General features: G+C 52.5%; 1 protein-coding gene across 3 annotated transcripts in view; it reads left to right on the top strand.

The window, feature by feature from the left end:
* Positions 1-24249, top strand: part of TBCD (tubulin folding cofactor D) — a 155503-nt gene that overhangs the window by 83698 nt on the left and 47556 nt on the right. For all 3 annotated transcript variants that reach the window (XM_036092856.2, XM_036092871.2, XM_036092866.2), the window contains 3 exons: positions 6181-6337; positions 16487-16544; positions 22855-22884. In XM_036092856.2, coding sequence (XP_035948749.1) covers positions 6181-6337; positions 16487-16544; positions 22855-22884 — 245 coding nt within the window. The remainder of the gene's footprint in view (positions 1-6180; positions 6338-16486; positions 16545-22854; positions 22885-24249) is intronic.

Below are 24249 nucleotides of genomic sequence, written 5' to 3' on the forward strand. Positions count from 1 at the left end.
GGCCATGCAGTATGTCCACTTCTTGCCATTTTTTATTTTTGTGATAATGGAAATATAGTTGACATACAAGGTCACATTATGCAACTTTTTTTTTTTTTTTTTAAAGATTTTATTTATTTATTTGAGAGAGAGAGAATGAGAGACAGAGAGCACGAGAGGGAAGAGGGTCAGAGGGAGAAGCAGACCCCCTGCTGAGCAGGGAGCCTGATGTGGGACTTGATCCCGGGACTCCAGGATCATGACCTGAGTCGAAGGCAGTCGCTTAACCAACTGAGCCACCCAGGCGCCCACATTATGCAACTTCTAATGGAACAGATAAAGAGGCAATCAGAGTTGAGAAAGTATTTTGTTTTAATGTTTTCAGACAAGTCATTTTGAAAAATTCAGTTTGAAAACATAGTCCCCACTTCCTAAGGAACAATTCTGTGGGCAGTTTGGATGGTTTGGGGACAGTGCAGACCTGGGCCGGCAGTGTCCTGGAGAGCTTGGGGGCAGCCCCGGTGTCCCCAAATTCCTTATGACCTGTGACATGGATTTAATCTGAGGCTCTAGCTGTTTGACCTTCTGAATTGTTCTCAGGGGAAGCGCAGGTCTGCCATGGGCTCAGTGTCGTTTGGGCGCTGTGGGCAGCAGGAGCTACCCTTGATAGTGGGGGGTCGGGCATGCTCAGTGGGAGAGTAGGTGCTGCTTGTCCTTTGCTGCAGTCTTGCTTTGTGATTGTATTGTTTCAGAAGTTCTTGCCCCCAGGTAAGACTGTGGGCTCCTGTCTTGAGACCGTGCGTTCCTCGTTTCTCTTGTGGCTAGTGTGCATTGTGAAGATGGTGGCGTCCACTCAGCCTGGACTGTGTGCTTCCCACGGTGCCCACTGAAGGAGCATCTGTTCGCAGCCTCATGACAGACGCACCTCGGCTCTCAGCCGCGCACCGAGGGCGGTGGTAGAGGGGGAAGATGCGTGGCAAGGTTTGCGGGCCCGCATAGCCCGGTGACTTTCCCGTGGAACGGGAGCGGGCTCCATGGGTGCTCCCACTGGGGCAGGGAGGGTGGAGCCAGGCGGTGCATGGGCCAGGCGCTGACCCCCAGCAGCTCTCCCAGTGTCGTGGGCTGGGGTCCCTCACCAGCCAAGGCAAGGCCAGCACACAAGCCTTACTTCCCCTCTGTGTGGAGTGGCCAGTGCTGCCTGCAGGCCAGCCAAGGCCTTTGGGGCAGTTTTTCAGAAATGTCCTGTGGGAACTGGAAACCAAAATGTCTATGGAACTAGATACTCTGTCCGTCATTTCCTCTTGCCCCCTAGCACATTCAGCACTGGCTTTTTTCTGAGCGAGTCGGACTGCATTTTTGAGGAAGGTATGATGGCCGTACTGGTGGCTGAAGTGGAAGTCTGTGGTGTGCACACCTGCTTCTGGGAAGACCGTGCTCTCCCTGGGCCTGCGTGAGGCTCTGCATGCAGCCGCGGGGTGTGATGGGGCGGCCCGGCCTGCTGCATCCCTGGGAGGAGTCACCCCAGTGCCTCCGGGACACTCGGCTCCATGCAGCGAACGCCTTCAGTGAGGAGTTTGCTTTTTAAATTAGCGTAATTTGTGACTTACCAGAAGATGTAACTTCTGTGCTGGTTGTGTGATGGTTTCTTTTATGGATGAATGGTTTCTGCTTCTGCAAGGAAGGCCCCGGTCCCTCCTGCCCCCCTGGGTGCACACTGTGCAGGCCCCGCAGTGGGGCCGTGGCACTCTGGGGGTTAAGTTGTTTCTCTCACCTGGAGGCTGCTTTGTCCTTAGGCGGTTGGTGTTAGACAGATGACATGCTGTCTAGAGAGAAGGGTATTTAAATTACATTGCAGGACTCTGGGTTGCCAAAAGGAAGCCCTCTGGGGAATCTTATATATTTGACATGCATTTGCAGTGTGTAATTGGAACCATGAGAAAGGTTTTTGTTCAAAGCTATTGAAGAGTTTCCTTATTTTAAACCTATTGAATCTAGAAAGAGTGGTTAGGTTTTGAACTTTTTCTCTGATAATGACTTATAAAAGTTTGGGTTAATGACTGTTTCTATTCCATATACTACCACATCCCCCCAGGCTTTGTGGGAGCTTGTTTGGGTGCCCCGCGTGGCCGCTGAGGTTGGTCTGTCTCTTACACACAAGAGGCTGGAGGGTGCCCGGGGTCTGGTGGCCACAGCGACCCTGCCCAGCCCCCTGCACCCTGAGGTCGCTGCTCTTGGTGCCACCTTGGGATGAATCGGAGCTGACAGGACCACGTTTTCAATTTTCTTGTTAAAGAAATCCACTGTCTGACTTTTTCTCCTCTGAACTGTTTTACTTTCTGCAAATCAGATTCCCCTTCCAGCGATCATGAGGGGAATGTCCCCACCATCTTCTCTGTGGGACCTTGTCCAGCATCGAGGCCCTTGTCGGTTGCTGGCAGCCACTTCTTTACCTGCACTGGAGGGTGAGCCGCTGATGTGTGTTGCCGGTGTTAGGGAGGGCTCATCAGAGGCTTCTGAGCAGAAGGACAGATTCAAGACTTCGAAGACATCTGTGCCAAGGACTTGGGTGGAGCTTGGCTAGGCGTCCTCATGGGTGGGTGCTGCTGGTGGGAGGCCCCTCGGGGCCCGGGCAGCATGGGCCTCTACTTCTCTGACCTGTTTCTGCGGGAGGACAGAGTCCAGTACCTGCGTGTCGTCAGACACGGCACGTGGGCATGTGTGGGTGCTGGGGATAAAGTCAGGGTGTGTGTGTGGGGGGGCAGTCACTGTGGCCTGCATTCCCCACTGGTCTGCTGTCCCTGTCCTGTAGGGCTGAGCCTGAGTGCCAGCACTCAGTGGCTGACCTTTCCCCACTCCTGGAGACAGTGGGCCAGATGCACCAAGTTTGGACCCACTAACTAGGCTGGCGATTTGCCCAACAATGTTGGTCAGACCGTGACCTGGTCTGTGTGCAAGCTGTGGTGGAGGCCCATTAGTGGGATACTGACTGACCTCACTGGCCAACAAAGTGACGCTTTGGAGAACCATCCCACTCTCACTTGGGGTCAGACCTGGGGGTGTGATGGGAGTGACCTCAAGGTCGAGCAGACCTGGGGTGGGTGTTGTGTCCATGTGGAGGTGGGCTTCTTGCAGGTGGCACTGAGCAGTGCTGAAGTCGATATCCACAGCACTGGCCACTGTCACTCCTAGTTGTCTGTCTTGAAATTGATTTTGTCCAGTGGACCGGTAAATTGGGACTCAGCAGTTAGCATCCAGATTCCCCCCAGGCTATAGAATTGCTGAACGGCCTTACCCGGAGCTGTCTGGCTGGCTGAGCTACAGTGACGGTCTTAGGGACCCTGGTGTGGCAGTCATACTGCCTTTCTGTGGTGCTTTCCTCCTGAAGGTGCCACAGCCTATTAGTTTTGACGTCCGTTGGACCGCGAATGGGCTGTCCTGTTAGCGTGGAAGGTGAATGTGAATGACACTAGAAAACTAGGAGTAGTTCCAGGTGACCTGGAATTTTTCCAGGCAGAACCACTGAAGACCCATTTTAAGCATTACAGAGTTGGTTTAGTTCAAGATAATAATTTAAAAATCCCTAATTGGATTTAACTGCTTTATCTACAGCAGCTGTGATAGTGCTCTCTCGTTTGCTTTGGCACTTGTACATGCTCCGTGAGTCTTAACTGTAATCTTCGTGAGACATTCACGAGGACTGATGGGTGTTCTTTCAGAAAACCGAGCTTAGTTTCTGGTGTGCTGAGATGGAGGCAGAGCCTGCTCAGCAAAGTTTGCCTGGCATGGAGAAGGCTCCAGGGCCTTTGCAGGGGGGAGAGGCAGCACTCCAGTGTGGCCTAGAGAGATGCAAGGCATGGGGGTGCTGGGACCTCTTGAGAGGGAGCCCCGGGAGCCACTTGGGCAGCGTGCTGTGCTCTGAAGTGAGGAGAGAGGGTGGTGGTGCGGCAGTGATGGGGAGGGGCTGGGCAAGAATGGGGTGAGGAGTGGCGGGGTCCTCACTAGAGGTGTGGCTGCTATGGGCAGGGTGGGCCTCGGCTCGACGGGGATGTGAGGAGGGGCGGCTGTGGGAGGACCACCATGCCCTGAGCTGTGCCCCCAGAAAATGGTGTGTGTGGCCTCTGACTGAGGTGGGACACACGGGGGAGAGAGGCCCAGTTTTCTGCCGTTGTGGCATTTGAGGGCCACGTCCCACATGGGCTGTCCTGTTGCCGCTCGCTTGAGGAAATGAGAACTCGGCAGGAGGGTGGGCTCCAGGTTTGGGGTCCTTGGCGTGCTTGGTGTTGGTGCCCCGGCACCCTGTGCTCCATGGGACAGCTAGTGCAGGTGCCCTTGATTCGTCCCATCCTCTCTCCTGGCTGAGAGGGGTGTAACTGCTAACACCATGTGTTTGAGCTTTTTGTTTGTTAATTTATTTTGGAGTATACTTATGTAATTTTAAGTAAATTTTTGTTAATCAAACATCCTTAGATGCAGAAAGGCAGAGGGGAAATTAGTGTTTGATATTCACAGTCCTGCTGTTGTTTCTTTTGATTTTTTGCCCAAGGCTATTTCTAGGTCCCTTTTCCTGGAAGATAATTTCTAGGATGATAGTTACATGTTCAGGAAATTGCTGCTTCATTTTTCTTAAACCCCGACCTGGAGCATCTTCTCAGACCATGTGCATGTAACCTTGCTAGTCTTGTTAGACGGGACGGTGTGAGGTGTACGGTGAGGGGCTTGCGACGGCGCCCGAATCCTGGGCGGGCCCTGGCACACATGTGCGCAAGGGGCTGAGGCTGGTCCCCTCTTGTCCTGCCTTTGGGTCCCATGGTGCGCTGGCTTTTAGCTTCATTCTTTCTTCTGTCAGTGGTTGACCCCTGTCGTTGTCCCCGTACCGTTGACTGCACAAATGTGTGATGCTCGTGTGCAGCAAGCACCTGCCCCGGGGTGGGACACTGCTGCGTCAGCGACGTGTGACCTGAGGTGTGAGGCTGCTGGAGCACAGGAGGCTCTGGCCGTGTGCGCTGATACAATGACACGCTCCCCCTCCGACCTCGTGCAGCTGATCGCCCCTCAGGGTGTGGGCCGTGTCCTCCGCCCTTCTGCTGTCGGTCCGGCGGTGGCAGGGGTCGGATGTTGTTCGCTGGAAGTGGTTATGCTCAAGTGCCACCAGCGCCTGGGAGCGGGGACATGCGGTCACTCCATCTCCTCTGGGAACAGATGCTCACTGGTTTCTACTTTTAATGCTTTCTAAACACCGGGGCGAGCTGTCAGTGGGCTTTATGGCAGCATCGTTGTTGGTTTGGATCAGTAAATTGGGACTTAGAGCATGGCCTTTCAGAAAATCCCATTTAGTGTGACTTCTAAAAAAATTTAATATTCTGTCTTTGAATTGCAAATTAAAGTTTTTTCTTAGGCTTTTTTTCTATCACATTTTCTTATTATAATCATTTTAAGAGGCTTTTAAAAAATTGGCTCATTCATAACATTAATTAAATTCTCTTATATTTTTTAAGTCCCATGCATGAATGCAACATACTTTACTTTCTTTTGAAGTAGTTTACATATCTTAATAAACAGACTCTTCCCAAGTACTTGAAATATATGAATCTAACAAATTTAACAGATAAATATGCAAAAATTTGAGCTCCTTTATTTAAACATTCCAATACTTTTACCATGTATCTTAAAATTCTCTAGTATTTTTACATCAGAAATCACATGTGCAGTATTAAATTACTCATTTTAATGGAAACAGAAGGATAATCTGTTATGGACTTCAAATTATTTCATATATTACAGATATTTTAGATAATTAAATCTATCTTGATTATTCCTAAAGTTAACACAGAGGTAGCCCTGGGCTTGATTTACTTTGTCATCCTGGTTCTCGATTCTGAAACGGAGTGACTTAAGACCCCTGCACCCCGGGGTTCTCCTCCCCGAGGTTGCTCATTAGGCGCTAACTTCTGGCCAGAAGGAGAAGTGGTCTCACTTCTGTGGTCCCCGTGGCCAGCAGAACCCAGGCATCTCTGTGCCGTTCTGAACCCATTTTCACTTGTTCGTGTCATTGTGGGCAGCTTTTAAAAAACGTTTCCACCAGATTTGAGCTGGCGGACTTCTCTTTTCCTTCCAAACGCTTGCTTTCTGACCAGGTGGCTTTGGGTTGGACTGCGCCTGCCTCTGGTGCCCGTACTCACCGTCTTTGTCTCCTGTGCCCAGTTGTCCCCGTGATCCTGAAGGCGCTGACCTATGAGGAGAAGCGGGGTTCCTGCAGTGTGGGCACCAATGTTAGAGACGCCGCCTGCTACGTGTGCTGGGCCTTCGCGCGTGCCTATGAGCCCCAGGAGCTGCAGCCCTTCGTGGCCGCCATTTCCAGGTAAAGTCTGGCAGAGTTGTGGTGGGGTCAGATGCGCCGCTGGGGTTTTCCCTGGGATCATAGCCTCCTGACAGCACTGTGCACGAGAAGCAGCCAGTGGGGGCACTTTTCCCATAAGAAATAGGTATTAGTGAGCTGATAATATAATTTTAAGGGTGATCTATAGAAAAGAAGCAGCTCAAGAGTGGAGTTCCTTTTTTGTGGGTAAGTGTTTAGGAGGAATGTTCTAGAGGCTTTGGCTGGCCTGTGGCTAGCAGATCCTTAGATAAAGGGGATCGGTGTTTTGGATGGTGTGGAAGAAGCACAGGAGGGGAGCTCGTGACTTGATCAGGTCAGCTGTGTTTCTGAGTGTGTATGTGTGTGTTCTAGAGACATTCTGGAACTTCACTGCCATAGCCTTCACCTTGGAAGGAGTTCCTAGGGAAGCCTCAGCAGCACGGCAAGAAGCAGCTGCTTTTATTGAGGGGGCTGCGTTTTGTCCAGCCTTAATTTTCAAATTTTTGTGGACTTGCCCTTGAAATTCACTTGAGGCAACATTTATTAGCATGCTTCATCGTCAGTGCCTTTGGAACGAAAATCAGCACTCTAGAGGTTGTGAGGTAGGGACAATATATTTTCTCTGGTTTCCTGGTGAAAGAACTAAAACCGGCAGGCGCGTGACCCCACCAGAACCCTGTGTGGACTGCAGCGTGCCCGGGCTCCTGAGCGCACGTCCAGGCTCCTCGGCCCTTGGACTTCTGCTGTGTGTGCCTAGCTGAGCCTCCGGGAGGCGTCTCAGCACCTGTGATGTCATGCCCCACTTTCCTGATCTGATGTTTTTTTGCTTGGGAAAAGTGCAAAACAGATGTGTTCCCAGTAGAGTGGATTTTTAAGTTAATTTTTGTACTCTGATTTGTTACTCTGTCTTTGGACTGAAATAAGTTTCTTTGATTTGAAGAATGTCAGGTCTCCACTTCTTGTGGTTTAAGTAGCCGGGGAGGGGCACTGAGCGCGGTGGCAGCCTCTGTGTTAGTCACAGGTGAAATACTTACCTGGCAACTTTTACTAGGAAACGGATTTCAGAATGGTGCTCGGGTCGTGGAAGCTCCTTCCCACAGCTCTTGAGGAGATGCCGCCCTGAGGTTTGTGCGTGAGACCCTGCAGGTCTTAACATCTGCCTCGGGTGTCCCTGGGCGCCCACAGGAGCTGCCAGCCTGCCCAGCAGGCAGCAAGCTCAGAGGTCAGCCAGGGTCTCGGCTCCTGCAGCTCCTCCGTGTGGGTGCAGAGGGATTGGGGACTGGAGCATCACTCTGTTCTCACTGGTGTCCCCTGTCTCCAGGATTTGAGGGCCAGGAAAGGGGCCTCAGGCCTGTTTACCGCCTGTGATGTGCGGCTGGAGCCTCCATTGCTCAATCTTGACTCTCACATCAAAGTGAAGCCTCCAGAGGAGCCTGAGGATTCTGATCCCTGTTGAGGGAGATAAAGTGCTTCCGAGGAAGTCATAAAGAGACCTGGCTCCTCCTAGCCGCGTCCACCTGGGGAAGTGCAGGGCGGAGCAAGAGGGCTGTGGTCTCCGGAGATGCTGTCCTGCAGAACAGCTGGCCTGAGGCCAGGAGGCCCAGGGGGCAGAGGGAGGCTGCCTGCACCGGCGTCCCTCACTCGCCCATGCCCGCGGCTGCTGGTGGATCCTCAGGGGGCAGCGAGGGCCAGGCTGCTTGGGGAGACTCTGCCAGCTCCCGGGTCCTGCCTGCGCCTTGTCCCCCACTGGCCACCTGCTGCCCTTGCTCTCCACTGCACTGGAAACTGGCTTGAGGGAAGGCACTGCCCGCTGCTTTCTTGCCCCTCAACTTTTTGGAAGTTCTTCTGTAACTAGAGAATGAAAGCAAAAAACGTACTCGTTGTTGACGTCAGTCACGGGTCAGTCAAACTTGTTTAGGTTGGTACTGTCTCGTGCTGTGAGGTCTGGGTAGGGGCTGTGGTTCTTCCCATTTCATTGAGGACGAGCAAGGGACAGTGCTCAGGACACTTGCCCAGAGTCTCGCAGCAGACAGGTGCTGGGTCAGGCGTGTGCTGGAGGCGGACGCCGAGGCCCAGCTCTGCACGAGGGCGCAGCCTGCCTCTGTGCTAAGTCCCGACAGTCTGCTGGGCAGCAGACACGCATCACTTCAAGGGGATCTGGCTCCTTATGTGGTCGTTCCCATTTCAGAGTGCAAACAATCCCAACACACGTGTTTTTCACTTTAACATTTATCTAAGAGCTGTAAGCTTCACAGGAATCTGTGTCCCTGCTTTCTCCAGGGACCCTCTTTGGTCCAGCCTGATGGGAGAAAGCAGGGCCCAGGGCTAAATGGTTGCCAAAGGAAATGGGACTGGAGTGAGGCTTTGCTCACCTGGAAAGCAGGAGCTCTCCACGTCCAGAGCCATACAGAAGGATGAGTGGCCATTACGTACACCATTCTGTACTTCAGGGAAAACTTCTTATGGCACCATGGGGTCCCGACCCTAACGTGTGGGCCCAGGGTTCTCGGCCAGGGCTCTGGGCTTTTGGAAGGGAGGCTTTTCTAGCCACAGGCAAGTTTGCTTTATGCAACTTCAGAGCTTATTGTTGCTACTGGTCTCTGATATTATGAAGCAAAATGTCAACAAATGGGAAGACATTGATAAATGTTAAGCCTGGCCTTAGCGTGGCATGGGTGTAGAAGTCGGGGGTCAGCCTGAGTCTGTGGCTCCCAGGTATGGGCAGGTCACGGGCCCCTGGACGCTTGGACCAGCCTGCCGGTGGCCTGCACAGTGACCAGTGAGCTCTTTTCTCCGGAGTGTGCTTCCTATACAAAGCCTCTAAATGTTTAGAGGCAGAGGGGCACCAGCATATCTTACTCCAGGGTCACCATCCGTTATTTAGAAAAGGAAAGACAGGCTTGGGGTCCAGTGAGCTGGCTCTGCACCATGAGAGGGTCCCAGTCTCTCGACTCACTTCCTGGTAGGTGACACTTGGCAGAGGGCTTTGAAGGGACCAGTGACTGCACCGGTCAGTCTGCCCGGGTCAGTCTGCCCACGTTGGAGTGAGCGTGGCTTTGCACACTATTTGTTGCAGAGAGGGTGGAGCTGAGCCCCTTCTTTGGGGGTCTTGTTGGGGGGGTCTTATAGGGCCCCACCATGTGTCTGGGAAGCGCAGCTTCTGTCTGGGGGTGTTGGGAGGGTGTAAAGGTGGGTGTTAAGAACACTGACCTTTCTGAGCTGGGATTCATTTTGAGCGACTCACTGAGCGTGAAGGACCAGAGAGCAGTGACTGTGGCAGGGGCCAGCGTCCTCAGAAACTCCCTGGGTTCCAGCGTGTCCTTCGATCTCAGAGAGGTTGGGTTCTCTCATTCCCTGGGCACGCCCGAGTAATTGCTGGGATCACACACATGGACACCAGTAGCTAGCAGGGGCGTTGGAGGCTCCTGGTTCATCGCCTTCCTGATTTCTCCTAATTTACCTGGGAGTTTCTGTGAAAAAGGCCCCCTCTTGTCCCCAATCCCAGGATTGGATGGGCCCTTTGGAGCCGCGCCCAGCAGGCTTTTGGGCCAGTTTGGCAGGTTCTGAGGGAACCTGTGCTCCAGCTCTTCCCGTCCATCTGGACTGCGGGCATCCGGGGGCGGGAGGGCGGGCTGGGAGGTGAGTCATGGTGCTGGGGAGCCTGGTGGACGCTGCCGGCGCGCGCCTCCCTGCCCCAGGAGTATCGGTTGGGGTGTGTCCTTCAAGACCTGCCTCCGTCGGATTGTAATAAGTGACCACATTTTAATTGTCAGCTTTTAAACCCATTAATCCTGGCTCATGATAAAACTGTGATATCTTTAATTGTACTTTCACAAACTCTCCAGTGGATCCTGCAAAAGTAGACAGTTGAGATCAGAATGTAATTGTGGAAATGAAGTAGAAATGCCTGATGAAAGGACCTGGGGTGGTAGTAACAGTGAGAAGGGGGCCTCGGCTCAGGGCAGGTGCCCAAGGAGAGGGTCAGTCTGTGGCCCTCATCTCCTCGGACGGCTGTGAGACAGGCTCACCTCCCGAAGGAACGTGGAGGTTCTCCCCCTCCTGGTGAATATGCACCAACCCTCTCTGTCTTAACAAATATCAGAAAGGCAGTTTTTAGGTAGATTTATTCATGTTTTGAAATGGTCAGTTTAAAAAACCCGTTTTTCTTAAGCATTATACACAGAATAAGAGACCGAGTAATTATTTTGTGGAAAAGTAAATAGGCCTTCCTGAAAAGCCACTTGTACTTTAGGAACAGTGAAACACAAAGTTAAAATGGCCCAAATGGTTGTGCGTTATCCGTAAAATGCCTTCTCACCAGTCATCAGAAGCTAATTTGCAAGAAGAAAAAGAAAAAGGAGCCGGCTGTTGCCCGCATCACCTTCTAGTGATTTCCTCACCTGAAACTCTTTTGTAAGCCCCTGTTGACATCAGCGCCGCTGGGCCCTCCCGCGCCAGCGCCCACTTGGCCTGTGGAGCAGGCCCAGCAAGCAGCTTGCAGCGTGGGCAGGGCCTGGGGATTGAGAGTCCCAGATCTCTTCCTCGAGGGCAAGATTGTTCTGAAAAATCAGGAAATGGCAAGCATTGCTCAAAGCTACGTCTTGTTCTCACTCAGCGTTTCTTAATGGCAGACTTCCAGAGGGAAGATAACCCTTTTGTTCTTCAAGAAAAGTTAAATGGTGGTTAGCGACCAGAGTGCGCTTACTTGTCCGCCTGGTAAACACCACTCAGCCTCCACTGTGGCTCTGCTGGGACATAAAAGTGCCTTAGAAGTTTCTGGTGTTTTACCACCTTGTTAACTGGTGTGAGCTTTGCTTCTACGACTCAGGGAAGGAAGATTGAGTCATGGGCAGGTCCTGCATTTTACTGAAAAAATGATGTGATTTGCACTTTCAAACAGTATGGATGGATAATAAACAATTAGTCTGGTGTTGATCTATAAAGTTCCTCTACTTCAGAATGACAGGATGAGTGTTACTTAGGGTAAAAACAGTGTAGTTTGCTTTTTTTTTTTTTTTTTTTTTTTTTTTGCTATAAAGCATTCTACAGGCTAACAGAAATTGAGTTTGGGGTGAGATGTGCTCTTCGCCGTACCCACTGAAAACCAGGTGCCTGGGGCTCAGTGCAGGTGAGGCATGCAGCTCCCCCCGGCGCGGACAAGAAAGAAAAGTCCCTTTCTGTTTGACACGGACCACTTCTCTGTGTTGGGAAATCCTGGTAAAGTATCATATGGGCTCCTCCAGCGAAAGCAAACAGGTGAAGGCACCGGAGACACGTTCCAGCCCGACTGAGGCCCGGCAGGCAGCGCGCTTCACGTCCCCTTTCTGGGTGTGGAGGGGGGGCTGGTGACTCACGCACTCCGCTTCGTCCGGCTGAGGAAAGGGGACCTCAGGCCTGTGGGGGCTTCCATAATTATATTTGGCCAAAATTACCAGACCTGTGTTTGTTTGAAACATGCTAGTATTTCTAGGTAAGCCAGTTTTGTTCTGAAAGTGTGAAATTAGAGTAGTTTAAAAATTTAATCAGAACAGTATTAGAAACTGGTTACATACGTAGCTACCCACACAGTTGATTTCTTGAACTAACCTCAGAGTCTATAGTTGGTTAAAAGCATTGCTGTATTTTTCCTTTGTTTTGTTAAGTTTGGTAGAATATTGATAAAGCAGGGAATATTTTCAGCCGTTTACTTGTGAATACAGAAGGTAACTCGACTGAAGGTGAGGCTGTGTGCAAGACCCTGCGGTTGGGTTCCCAGGCTGCAGCCAGCTCAGCTCCTCAGAGGCTGCCTGTGTGGGAGGCCAGCTTCCTTCCTTCCTTCCTTCCACACCATAATGCGTGCTCACTGACAGACGCAGGGGATCTCATGCCCACAGCTGGGTACTGTGTGCCACACACATTTGGTTCTGCTCAGGGTTACTTAGAGATAGAACCTTCTGGGGCTTCTGTGACGCATGGTCTCGACGCGTTGTCGCTCTGTGGCCAGTAAATGCAGGAGCTGTGCGGCGTGCGCTGCGCCTCACTGCGGCTCCCCTCCCACCTAGAGGCTCTGGGTCCTGCTGACCCACGTGAGGCTGAGCATGGGCCAGTGTGAGCACGTGCCTTGTTGTCTGCAAGAGGCCCTCAGGTAAGTGTGTGGAACCCCCACCCCCTGAGCGGCTGCCTGCTGTGGTTTTACGGGGCTGGCTGGAAGGAAGGGAAGTAGCTCACATACACGGCAAAACTAGAAGCCACCTCCCAGAGTTACCTGTTCATATGAGCCTGAAGGCCTGGAGCCAAGCTGTCTTCATGGGGCCCTTCCCCCCACCAGCTCCTTAGAGCAGGTTCACTCTCCCGTTGGGCTGGCCTTGTGAGGACACTCTGAGGGCCTGCACTGGGTGGGCACGAAGCGAAACCTGTGAGTTGCCTTAGGGGCCTTGGCTGCACCAACAAGAGCTTGGCTGGACGTGGGCTCATCCTGCCCTGAGTGGGGATGGCGCGTCCACAGATGGGTGGGCAGGGCCCGGAATTGTTGAAATGGACCCATCACTTAGCAGTAACCTTAAAGGGGTTCTGGCTGGCTTATAGGGTGGTTTCACATTTCTTCTCTACATTCGTTCCTTTCTCTCCTCAATAATCAGTGTTCCATAATTTGAAAATTATAATTTAGGACAAATAGATTGATAGGAAATTTTAAGAATTCAATAGAAAATATGAACTTTTGGTAGTATTGGCTGGGCCCAGAGTCAGTGAAGTTATAAGTCTACATTTTTCTTGTGTCAGATGTTGAAGCAGAATTTCTTGGTGAATATCTTTTCCTAGAATACATATTCTTATGGATTATGATAAAGCAGCTCTTGTTAAACCTAACTATAGTGATGACATTTCCATTAATTCTGAGAATATATTTAGGATAACATACCACACATATTTTCGTTAAGAACGGCAGTTATGTTTTAGTTGAGAGATCACATTAACGTATCTCCATCAGTTTATTGATTTTTACAATTTTATTAACAAAAGCCAGTATGATGTGGAAGTAGAAGGTGACTTTTCTTTACTTTTAAGTCCAGTATTATTTAAATCTCATTTCAGCTGTAGTTTGCGGTCAAGAGTTTAGGGGAGAAAGGGAATAAGCTGGTGAGAGAGTTTTGCTGAATTTATTTTCAGCTTCACCAGTGAAAGGACCCGAGACACTGAAATCTTCAGATGTTTAGTTGCTTTTCAGAATTTTAATTTTGAACCAACTTGAGCCTTAAAGGAGAGTTCCAGGAAGAGTAAGAAAGGCTCCTGTGGGCCCACCAGCTCCCCTCGTGTTATCACCAAATGCACCCACAGTGGGACATGCACGTCCTATAGTATCTCAACTGCAGCCAGTGTGTGGTGGTGGGCTGTTGGGGGCGTCATGGCCAGGGCCCCCCCAGACTCCGCGTGGGGGATGCTGCCCTTGGTCCCCTGGTTGAGGTGGGGTCTGTCAAGCTACTGGGATATTGTCTTCATTGATGCGGGACGCATGTTCCCGGGACACCTGGAGACCACGTGCTCCCTGCTCTGACCACCAGTGTCCACGCCTGTCTGTGGGTCTTGCCTGCGACAGGTGCATGGCGGCCAGCAGCCGCTCTCTTGGCTGTTCTCTCATAAGGAAAAGGCATTCCCTCTCCCCTTTTTCACCCACTGCATCGTCTGTTGATGTCTGTGGGCTCACGGAGGTCTCATTTACCCTTGGGATTTACCCTTGGGCCTGTCGTCTAACACTTGCTGATTATGCCGCGCAGATGGCTCTACCTTTGGCCATTGGGAGTGGTTTCGTGTTGGCTGCTGTGTCCTTTCAACGGGACTCAGACTTTTATTTTTTTGAATACTTTCTCACTTTCTAGCATGACAAGATTCTCCAGGCTTATCTTTTGTTCCCTTGGCCCAGCCCTGACATCAGCTGCTTCCAGGGGTTTGTGTTGAGATCTGAGACCTGGACTCTGCTTACACTCTGATATACGAATGCCAACCAAGTGTGCCTCCAGCCCGAGTCCCTGTGTCGGTGTGGACCTTGCAATGCCAGCCCAGCTGTCCCAGGTCTCTCTTCTGCTCCCTCTCCCTCCTCCTGGCTCTCGTTCTCGGCTGTGTCTTTACTTGTCCACGTGCAGTGGTTCCAGAGCTGCTAGCCCACCCAGCCTGTGAGGAGCACATCTCCTCACCTGCCCTGTCGAGGGTTCCACAAGCTGGCCCTGCTGTGGTGCTGCTCTGTGTAACAGGTGCATTCCCTTGACTGTCGGGTCGCCACTTCCTGATGGATCCTTGACATTTGCTGCAGTGAAGTTCCCTCCTTCTGTGCACCGTTCTGTGGGTTTTGGCAGATTCAGAGTTGGGTGCCACAGGTACGGTCCCAAGCAGTAGTTCTGTCTTTCCTGCGTCCCCCACTCTGCCCTGGGTCGTTAGCCACCCTGTCCCCTGGCCACCACCACACTGGCTTTGCACCCTATAGTTCTGCCATTTCTAAAATGTCTTCTGTATGGACACACAGAATATGTGGACTTCCCGTTTAGCAAAAGGCACGTAGCTTCACCTGGGTTTTCTCGTGAGGTGATGCTTCATTCTTAACTGCACAGGAGGATTTCGCAGTGTGGGTGTGGAGGTCACTTGTCTGACTCAGGTCTCAGTGGGCTAGAACCAAGGTATCGGCAGGGCGGGTTCCCTCTGGAGGCTCCGGGGGAGAATCCGTTCCTCGTCCAGCTTCTAGAGGCTGCCGTGTTCCTTGGTTTGTGGCCCTTCGTCCACCTTCACAGATGGCAGCTTTGGGGCAAGTCCTTAGGCTGTGTCTCTCGGGGCTCCTCTGCTTCCTGCTTCCAGTCCCAGGGCCTTCGTGACTGTGCGGGGTCTATCGGCGTAGCCTCCCTGACCAGCACCTGCAGGCTTAACTGCCCTCTGCCGGGTAATGCCGCGTGTTCGCAGGTTCCGGGGTCGGCGCCTGGACGTCTGTGCCAGGGGGCATCGATCCGCTTCCACTCGGTATTGAGAGACGTGGTGCAGCTGGAGGGATTGGTTGGATTTAGGAGGTCGTTGTTTAGGCTGGAAGAGCTGGGAAATGTGGATGTGCCGATGGGATGTCCCAGGGTTTTGGAGGGAGGAAGAGGATTGAGATGTAGAAATAGGAGTGGGTCGCGTCAGGCCCTCAGCTATCGGGGCAGACGGGTGATGTCACTTTGAGGTGGCCTCCGTGTGTCTGAAATACCCCCTTACCTTTTAAAAGATTTTATTTATTTATTTTTGAGAGAGAGGGAGAGAGAGAGCGTGCAAGCGAGCACGAGTGGGGGAGGGAGAGGCTCTCCACTGAGCGAGGAGCCCAACATGGGGCTCCATCCCAGGACCCTGGGATCATGACCTGAGCTGAAGGCAGATGCTTAACCGACTGAGCCACCCAGGCGCCCTGAAATACCCCCTTTTAAAAGCATTTTCTCAAGGCTAATAGGAGATTCAAGTTCTCGAGTCATCCTTAGAACCAACGCTGTCTCCACTCCTGCCCCAAATCCTTTGTTTTCTGTTAACTAAAACCACATAAAGTCAAATGAGTGCTTTCTGTTTTATCAGTAATAATTAAGTGTGATGACCTAATGAAGAGGGGTTTAAATGAAGTCTGATGAATGTTATGAGCTTGGAAAAGGCTTCCTTTTCTCCTGGCACAGTTGTGGTTGGCCATCTGGAGGGCTTTACGTGACCTGATAGCTGTTTTTTACACTTGGTTGGGTTTCTGAGAAGGGGCAGGGCCTAGGGGCTCCACTGGCTGCCCGTGCATGTCCCTGTGTGCTCCCTGTCCATCTTGAGGAGCTCTTGCCTGGGCCCGAGCGTCCATGTCTGTGTCCATGTCAGCCCAGCCCAGGAGTCTGCTTCCCCGCTCCCCCCAAGCACTGCTGGTTCTCGTCCTCTGGGCACCCCCAGAGCAGGGCTGAGCACATTCTGCCTCCCAGGCCCCTGTGCATGGCAGCCTTCCTCCCTGTGGCTTCCCTGGCGCTCAGGTGTGCACGCCTCACGTGGCTCTCGGTGGACCAGGGTCAGCCACCCGTGGTGCTGGGAACCCGCTGCACACGGCACGCACCGAGCGAGTGAGAGAGGCCTCCGAGTCCTGTAACAGGGTCTGTGTTCTTTCACAGATTTCCTTTTAACCATTTTTCCTCTTTTTCACAGTGCTCTGGTGATTGCCACAGTGTTTGACCGAAACATAAACTGCAGGAGAGCAGCCTCGGTGAGTTTTCTTGTTTTGTTCCTTTTCCTGACGGTGTGGGTGGGCTCTGATCCGTGCCCTGGTCTGCTGAGCAGGCCGCACACTCCTGGATGCTGCCCGTGTGTGGTGCCTGGGAAGCCACCTAGCGGAGTGCCAGCTCACATTTCCTCCCAGTTTCAGGGGGAAGGGAGTGGTCTTTAGCCTGTGAAGCGGGGTCAGGATGAAATGCTCCACCCCCAGCATGCCCAGAAATGCAGCCGTCTCGAGCATCATGCCTGATGACCAGACACGGCTCGAGGTAGCTTGTGCTCTGGGGAAGGAGAAGAAAGTGTGTTCTGGGCGTGTGACCTGAGTGTGACGGCCGCGCAGGTGGCTTTGAGCCTCAGGAGGAGTTGTTGCCAAGCAGAGGTCAGCTCAGCTTCACGTGGTTGTGCTGGGCCTGGAGCCTCGCTGGACGTGCCTGGCGGCCCCAGTGCCCCTTCATGTGTTTGAACACCAGTGCCTAGCCCCCCAGAGCCTGGTCATGTCTGGGGTGGATTCTGTGTGCAGAGAGCTTTCAGTAGGCTACACAGTTGCTCCCTAAGGGCACTGACCAGGAGTCTGCATGAACATCCCACTGCGTCTCCAGCAGAGCTGGGCTGTGGCCCCGAGCTCCGCTTCAGGGGTTCCTGTGGATGCCGGTAGAGATGATGGCTGCCGGGCCTTGTCCCTGGGATACTTGCTGGTGATGTCCATGGCTGTGTCCTGCCTTCACACAGGGCTGTCTTACTGATGGCCAGTCACTTAGATCACGCTCAGACATGGGCTGGTGCAGGTGCTGAGGGACCAGAAGCCAGGGCCAAGAGTCCCTTCAACAGCAGAGCCTGGTAGCTGAGGTGACAGACCGTCTGGAGACGGGAGACTTAGTTTCGGGTACAGACAAACAACTCCCCAAGCTTTAAGAGGTAAAGAATGGACATGGACAGAATGGCTGTGCTTTGAGAAAGATGTGGGGTGTGGCTGGTTGTGGCTTGTGGGAGAGGTGAAGCCAGGAGGACCCTGGTGCTGGCCAAGGTTTGGTTTCTGTATGGTTCGGGTTAGCGGGAGACCTGCAGGAGGAGGGTCCAGCCTGAGAGGCACTGGGGCCTGGGAGGGTTTTCTGTGAGCCCTCTGGATTGTCAGAAATGGGGGTATAGGGGACTTGAATGTGTTCTGTGGGTGGTTGGGCTGAGGGGTCGGATTGAGGGCCCCCAGCTGGGACATGGAGAGAGCTGCCCACCTTGCCCCGGGGGGCCCCGCAGGCTGAGCCTTCCTGGCTCAGAAATGGGTGAGCCCCAGGGGGACAGGTGGGTGAGCGTGGGAGGGCCTTGCTCTGGAGGGCTCTGCCCACAGACGGGGGGGCTGAAGCTGATTTTAGGTGTCCAGAGGGGAACAGACACACGCTTTTAGGGGCCAGTCATAGAGAGAGGGTGGAGGAGGCATCTGTACCCCATGGCCTGGTCCGCATGGAGGCTGTGTGAGTTTGTGAGACAGAGGAGGAGGAGGAGGAGGTGTCTGCTAGAAGAAACTGAGAGCCACTCGTTGAAATCCACATTTAGGATTGGAACACTCGCTTCAGTAAGGTTATTAACAGTTAATGGAAAAAGATACCGTGGAGGAGATTCTGACTGGTGAGAGAGGGCAGAGGGCGCAGGTCAGCAGTTAGGCTTGTGCCTGGCTGGTTCAGAGGTGAAAGATGTGACTCGAAGGCAGGACACATAGGTGTGCTCAGACTACCTTCGGCAGGTGATGCATTGCCATAAGATGTGGGATTTGGGAGAATCAGCGCCATGCTGGGCGTGCTCCCACGTGCTCTGGGGACACATTTTTGGGATTGTTAAGTGTCACACTCAAGCTGGGACAGTGCAGGCTGGAGTGGCTGGGGGCCAGGGAAGTACCTGGCTTAGGCGGGGAAGGCTGGGTGGTGGGCAGTGGCGTGGCCACACAGGTGAGGTACCCACGTGCACAGTTCCTGAGAGGGGTGGGCACTGCTGGGTCAGTTGCACTTGGTTCCTGCTGCTCCTACAGAAAGTCAGCAGTTTCTTTCCCACGGAGGGGAAGCCAGGCCAGGCAGCACTCGGCCACAGCTCCGTCAGGGCTATTGGACTGTCGTTTCCGTCTGTTGTGATGTTTTTGTATGGCTTTGGAATTAGGGTAGTCTGGCCCCACGAAAGGAATTGGGAATATAAAATCTTCCTCTTGTATTTTGTACAAGAAGCTTTAAAAGCTTGTCATGGCGTGCCTGGGTGGCTCAGTCGGTGAAGCGTCTGTCTTCAGCTCAGATTGTGACCCTCAGGGTCCTGGGATTGAGTCCCGTGTTGGGCTCCCTGCTCCGCGGGGAGCCTGCTTCTCCCTCTCCCTCTGCCCCTCCTCCCCACTGCTCATGCTCTCTCTCTCTTTCTCTCTCTCAAGTGAATAAATAAAATCTTTTAAAAAAAGGTTGCTATTTCTTTGTTTCTACTTTAAATGTTTGGTGGAAATCATCAGTGAATCCAACTGGGCCTGTTTTTTTGTTTTTTCTTGTTTCTTTGGAAGTATTTTGTTATTAATTCAGTTCGTTTAGCTTGTCTGTTTTTTCTAGTGAAGGAGCTTCTCTGTCCATCTAAGCTGTCAGGTGCAGCGACAGGACATGGGGGGCAGTGCTCCATCTGCCACTTCTCGCGCTGTGCTCTGTCCCGTGTCACCATGAGGATGGTTGGCGCGGCTGTTGACACATGGTGGGTGCTCCACCGATGGGTGTTTCATGAATGGGTGACCATGGACCCAGGGACCAGCGTGGTACCTGCTCCCTTTGCTTGGGATGATGCAGGTGGAGCGTGGGCCTCCCTCGTGTGTGGGAGCTCGGTCGGAGTGTCTCCCGTGACCCCAGACAGTGCCTGTCTGACTGCCTGGTCTCTGTACCCCCAAACAGGTCTGATATAAGAGGTACTTGGCCTCAGGCCCTTCAAAATTTTGTCTCAAGAGAAAGTTTGCCAGCAAAGCCAGTCTCTTCTGTGTTCATGCAGCTTTGTTTCTTTTGTCTGGAGCGTCAGTAGGAAGCCCCGTGATTCCTTGAGAGGCCCTCACATTTCTGCCCTGACATTCACTTGAAGGCCATAATCATAAGACACTTTCAAACACAATGATGATTTTTTGTTAAATCTGGACTTAAAAAGTAGCTTTTATATTTTCTTTCTTGTTTCTTGTAAAGTCAAACATTTTAATGGGAAGCAGTAGTAAAATCAAAGCACTGATACCTTTATAAACCCTGAGGAAGGGGTGAAAAAAACCAGAAATCATTTTGTTTGTTTGTTTTTCAAGTTAGAATTAAAATCCTTCAAAATTAGCAGGAGATTCTTTGCATGAGACATCATTTATATATGCCTGCTTACCTAGCAGCTGCAAAATTAAAACAGTGAGGGTAAAAGATGCATTTGTTTAAAGCTCAGGATTGAGTAGGTGATAACTTGGAATGAAATCTCTTACTGTGGAGCTGCCTCCTCAGATAAAGGCATGTTCTGCCCTTTCTGGCTCCTGTTTGTGCTCACGTTTCACGCTCTCCTTGCTGGGTCACTCCCTGCTGAGGTTAGGAGGGCCTGGGCCCGTTCGCTTGCCCAAGGACGAGGTCACCCTGCCCACCCAGGACCACAGGGCCACCGGGAGCATGTGGGCGCAGAGAGGGTTTGAGCTGCTGTGTCCCTTCAGACCCTTCCTCTCGGGCCTGTGGTTCACGTGCCGCCACTTCCCACCTGCACTGTGGCGATGGGCGTCCAGGTCCATGATGGTGATGGTAGAAATGCGAGTTTGCCAGGCCCTGTGGGGCCTTGGTGAGTGCTGTGTTCGGTTTTCACAGCAACCCTGTGAGGATCTGGGGGGGTGGCGGAAGGGAGGCCTGACTGATTGATTAGGGTAAACACATTTGTGAATCATGTAGCTGTTCATTGCTCTCCACGTTGGAAGGTACCCACCCAGCCCGCAAATGTGTCGACATTTTGAGAAGACTTGTCCCCAGCCAGGAAGGAAGGAGTGGTGCAGATGGGCGGCCCCGTGCTTCCTCATGGGAGGGTCAGGGTGAGGAGGGAGAGGGAGCCTGGGAGCCTTGCTTCATCCGCAGTTACACTAAATCTCCTTAAAGCCCACATTTTGCTAAAAGATGTTTGGCGTCTAAACCCCTATGTTACTACTTTCTGACTTTCTGTGTTGATGTTGCCTGGATGGAGTCATACAGCGTGTGACCCTCAGGACTGGTGTGTTCCTCGCAGGTGCGTCTAGGCTCTGGCTGGGCCGACAGCTCCCTCCTGCTCCTTGCTGGTCGGCTCCTGGTGACGGCAGAACCGCAGTCGCTCCGACCGTTTGCATGTTGTGGGAGCTTGGGTTATGTCTGGTTTTGCACTATTTTAAGAATTAAGCTGCTGTGAACATTCGTGTCCAGGTTTTTATGCGAACGATGGTGGTTGCCTGTTCAGCCCTGTGTTCAGAGGGGCTGTGCCGTTTCACCTTCCCACCGGCAGCCTGTCCGGGATCCCGTCGTCCTGCAGCCTCGCCAGCATTCTGTGTTCGTTCTGTGGTCCTGTCGGCCGTGTGGTGATGCCTCATTGTGCTTTTAAGTTGCCTTTCTCTGGTGGCGAGCACCTCTCCGTTGTCCTTGCCCTGTGCCTCCCCTTTGCTGAAATGTCTGTTCAAGCCTCCTGCCGTTTGCTCGTTGGCTGCTGTGTGCACTGTTGAGTGTGGAGTTCGTTAATGCTTCAGATGCGAGGTGCCGCCTTCACTGGTGTGTGGCTCCTGGGCTCGGCTCCCGGGCTGTGGCTTCTGTCCTCCTGACAAGGCGTCTCACAGAGCAGGAGTTCTAAAGTTTGATGTGACCAGTTTGTCAGTTTTTTCTTATGTGGATCGTGTTTTCAGTGTCCACCCTCAGAATTCATGGCCTGGCCCTCGGTCCTAAAGGCATTCTGTTTTTCCATTCTGTTCCACCCTTCTCTGTGTCTGTCCTCTGTGTCCGTGTGCAGTCAGCCGCCATGCTGGGGACAGCCATCCCTCCCCTCTCTTCTTCAAGACTGCTTTACCTCTTCCAGGGTTGCATTTTTTCTACGTCAGTCTTGTATTATTTTTTACCTTCTTGATGTCATCAGAATGGTAAATATGTTCCTAAATTTTGCTTGTTATGTAAATTGACACTATATCATATATCCATTGCTTTTTGGTTGGTTTCTTATTTTCTTTAACAAATTTATTGCAAAAGGTTCAAAATGGTACGTAGAGAAAATCGAGTCTTCCTCCTCCCTGTTTGAAAAGCTACGGGAGGGCCATGGGTGAAATGCCCGTCTGCTGTGCCTGGAGGAGACCACCCTGGTTCTGATCTTTTGGGGGACCCAGCTGAGATGCTGGCCAGGGGCAGACTCGGGGCTCTGTGCTTGGGTTTCTCGAGTTCCTTTCTGCACACCTGCATGTACTCCCTCTCGGTGCCCTGTAAGGGACACAGTGAGCTGCCCCCAGGGGCTCTGTCCAGGAGAGGGGCCGCGTCCGTGGGCAGGGCACCCTCCCAGGGCTTCCCTGACTTCGGACCTGTCACGTGCTGACCACGTGGCCGTGCGGTTGCGGCCCATGCTGCTGTGCTTGATGTCCTGCTCCGTTGGGGAACTCTGAGCCCGCTGCTTTGGGGAGAGCGGGGTCGGGGAGCCAGCTGGGTGGTAGATGGGAAAGGAGGCACTGCCCATCGTCCACTGGCCCTGCTCTTGTTACCGTGCCGAGGGCCTGGCTGTCACACCCCCGCAGAGCAGGCGGAGGGAGGGGAGCCACCAGGGAGGTGAACAGGCATTTTAAAGAAAGCACCTGAAGACACTTCATTCTAAGTAAATATTTTGAGCGCTAGGCCTGTGTTGGAGGCTCAGGGCTTGTCCGTGACGGCCCCTGGGGAAGGCAGAGGGAGGAGGTGGGCCATTTATGTTCACCATTGCGAGCTGCTATCACAGAGTTCCCAGGGAAAGGGTCTTGTGTTGGATTTGATTTAACGGACTGATTTGACTCTGTTCTCATGCCTCTATCTAGGGCCTTGAATTAGGCATCAGTGAGAAGCTCGGCGTCTGCATCTAAAGGACACTTTTCAGGATGTGTCTGATTTTATAAACTTGAATTGTGGTTTAAAAAAGCACCAGGACCTAGAGACGGAATGACAACTACCCTTGAGGCTCTGATCAGCCAACAATGAGGACTTTTATTTAAAAAAATAAAGCCATGGGTCATTTGTGCTGCATGGCGTTTGTTTTGAATTTCTTTCCTGATGTTTAGCAAAGCGCAAACCTAACTCACCTGCTCTGTTTGTTCTTCTTTTCCTTAGGCTGCTTTCCAGGAGAATGTGGGAAGACAGGTATGGCTACTTCTTGAAGTCTTCATTCCTAAAACTTCCTGTAGTTTTAACAGTAGAAATACCGAAAGCTGCAAACTTGGTATCTCCTTGCATTGTTAGATGAGGGTAAAGAATTTACCTAGAATAAGCTAATATTTAACTCAGTCACGTCTGGTCACAGAACCACTTATGATGTTATCCAGGGGAGAGTTGACACAAGTTTTAAACAGTTAGTATTGTGTTTTATGGTAAACTCGAATGTGTAAGTAATTTCACACATACACACACACGTCAGAGCTCAGTACCTTATGCATTGCCACCTGATATTAGCAGTTGCCTGTGGGTGCAGGAGGGATGTGGGTGGAGGAACCTGGCTTCTCAGGGACAGAGATGTGATCACTGCCCATCCTACGTGTGGTAGGAGCCAGCTTCGGAAGCCATTGACCCTGCGGCCTCTCTCTGTGCTCACCAGCACCATTGTCCCCCCTAGTCCTGAACCTCTCATGACTGGTCAGCCTTGGCTGTGGGGTGTGGTCCTTATCACCGAGTCATCCACTCTGTGTGAGCCGGTGGCCACACTGGGACATGTGGTTGGCCTGAGGAAGAATGGGCTGGAGGCGGGTCATGTTGGGGGAACACTGAGCTGAGCTCTGTTCAGCGCCCCAGGAGGAAGGTCTGGGCTGAAGAGGAGTATATTGTGGGCGAGGGCATCAGCAGATGGTGCTGGGGGACAAGAAGAGACAGTGATGGGCATCTGGGCCTTGGGGGTCAGAAGTCAGGCTGCAGGGCCCAAGGGGAGCCCCATGTAGAAAGCTTGCTCAGCAGCGGGAAAGGCAGGCCTCAGAGAGGGAAGCCTCCGGTAAAACACAAGCATTCTAAGACTTGGTGTTGGGGTGTTTGGGAGGAAAATGTCCTTGTAGGTGCCCCCTATGTCCGTGAGGGTCCTTGTTGCAGAACCTGGGGGCCTGGGTTCTGCATGCTGGGTCCACCATCTCCCGGTTTAGTTGCCGTTCTCCTGGGCTGCCAGAGGCCAGGGTGAGGGCTGACCCTTCTGCTTCCACGGGGGAGGCGACCTTTGGTTCTTGGCGGGAAGTTCTCCCAGAATCGGCCCAGGGAGGCCGTCCAGTCTTGCTTCCACAGCTGGCTGCAGGGCACGTGCTGCTCTGTGCTTCATTCTCCTCCAGCACCTCTGCCTCCTCAGGGTCTCTCCCTTTCTTCCCTGGCTCAAAGGTGGCTGACCCCAGTGTCCTTGGGTGTCACTTAGTCCACGTCCACCTGGGGCCCTGGAAACTTAGAAGATGGTGGCTCCCTAGGAAAAGACAGCTGACCTCTGAAGGGGACCAGCTTCAGTGTGTCGGGGCCGCAAGTGTGGAGAGCTCCAGAAGG

The sequence above is a fragment of the Halichoerus grypus genome, chromosome 2 (genome assembly GCF_964656455.1).
Source record: "Halichoerus grypus chromosome 2, mHalGry1.hap1.1, whole genome shotgun sequence".
NCBI lineage: Eukaryota > Metazoa > Chordata > Mammalia > Carnivora > Phocidae > Halichoerus > Halichoerus grypus.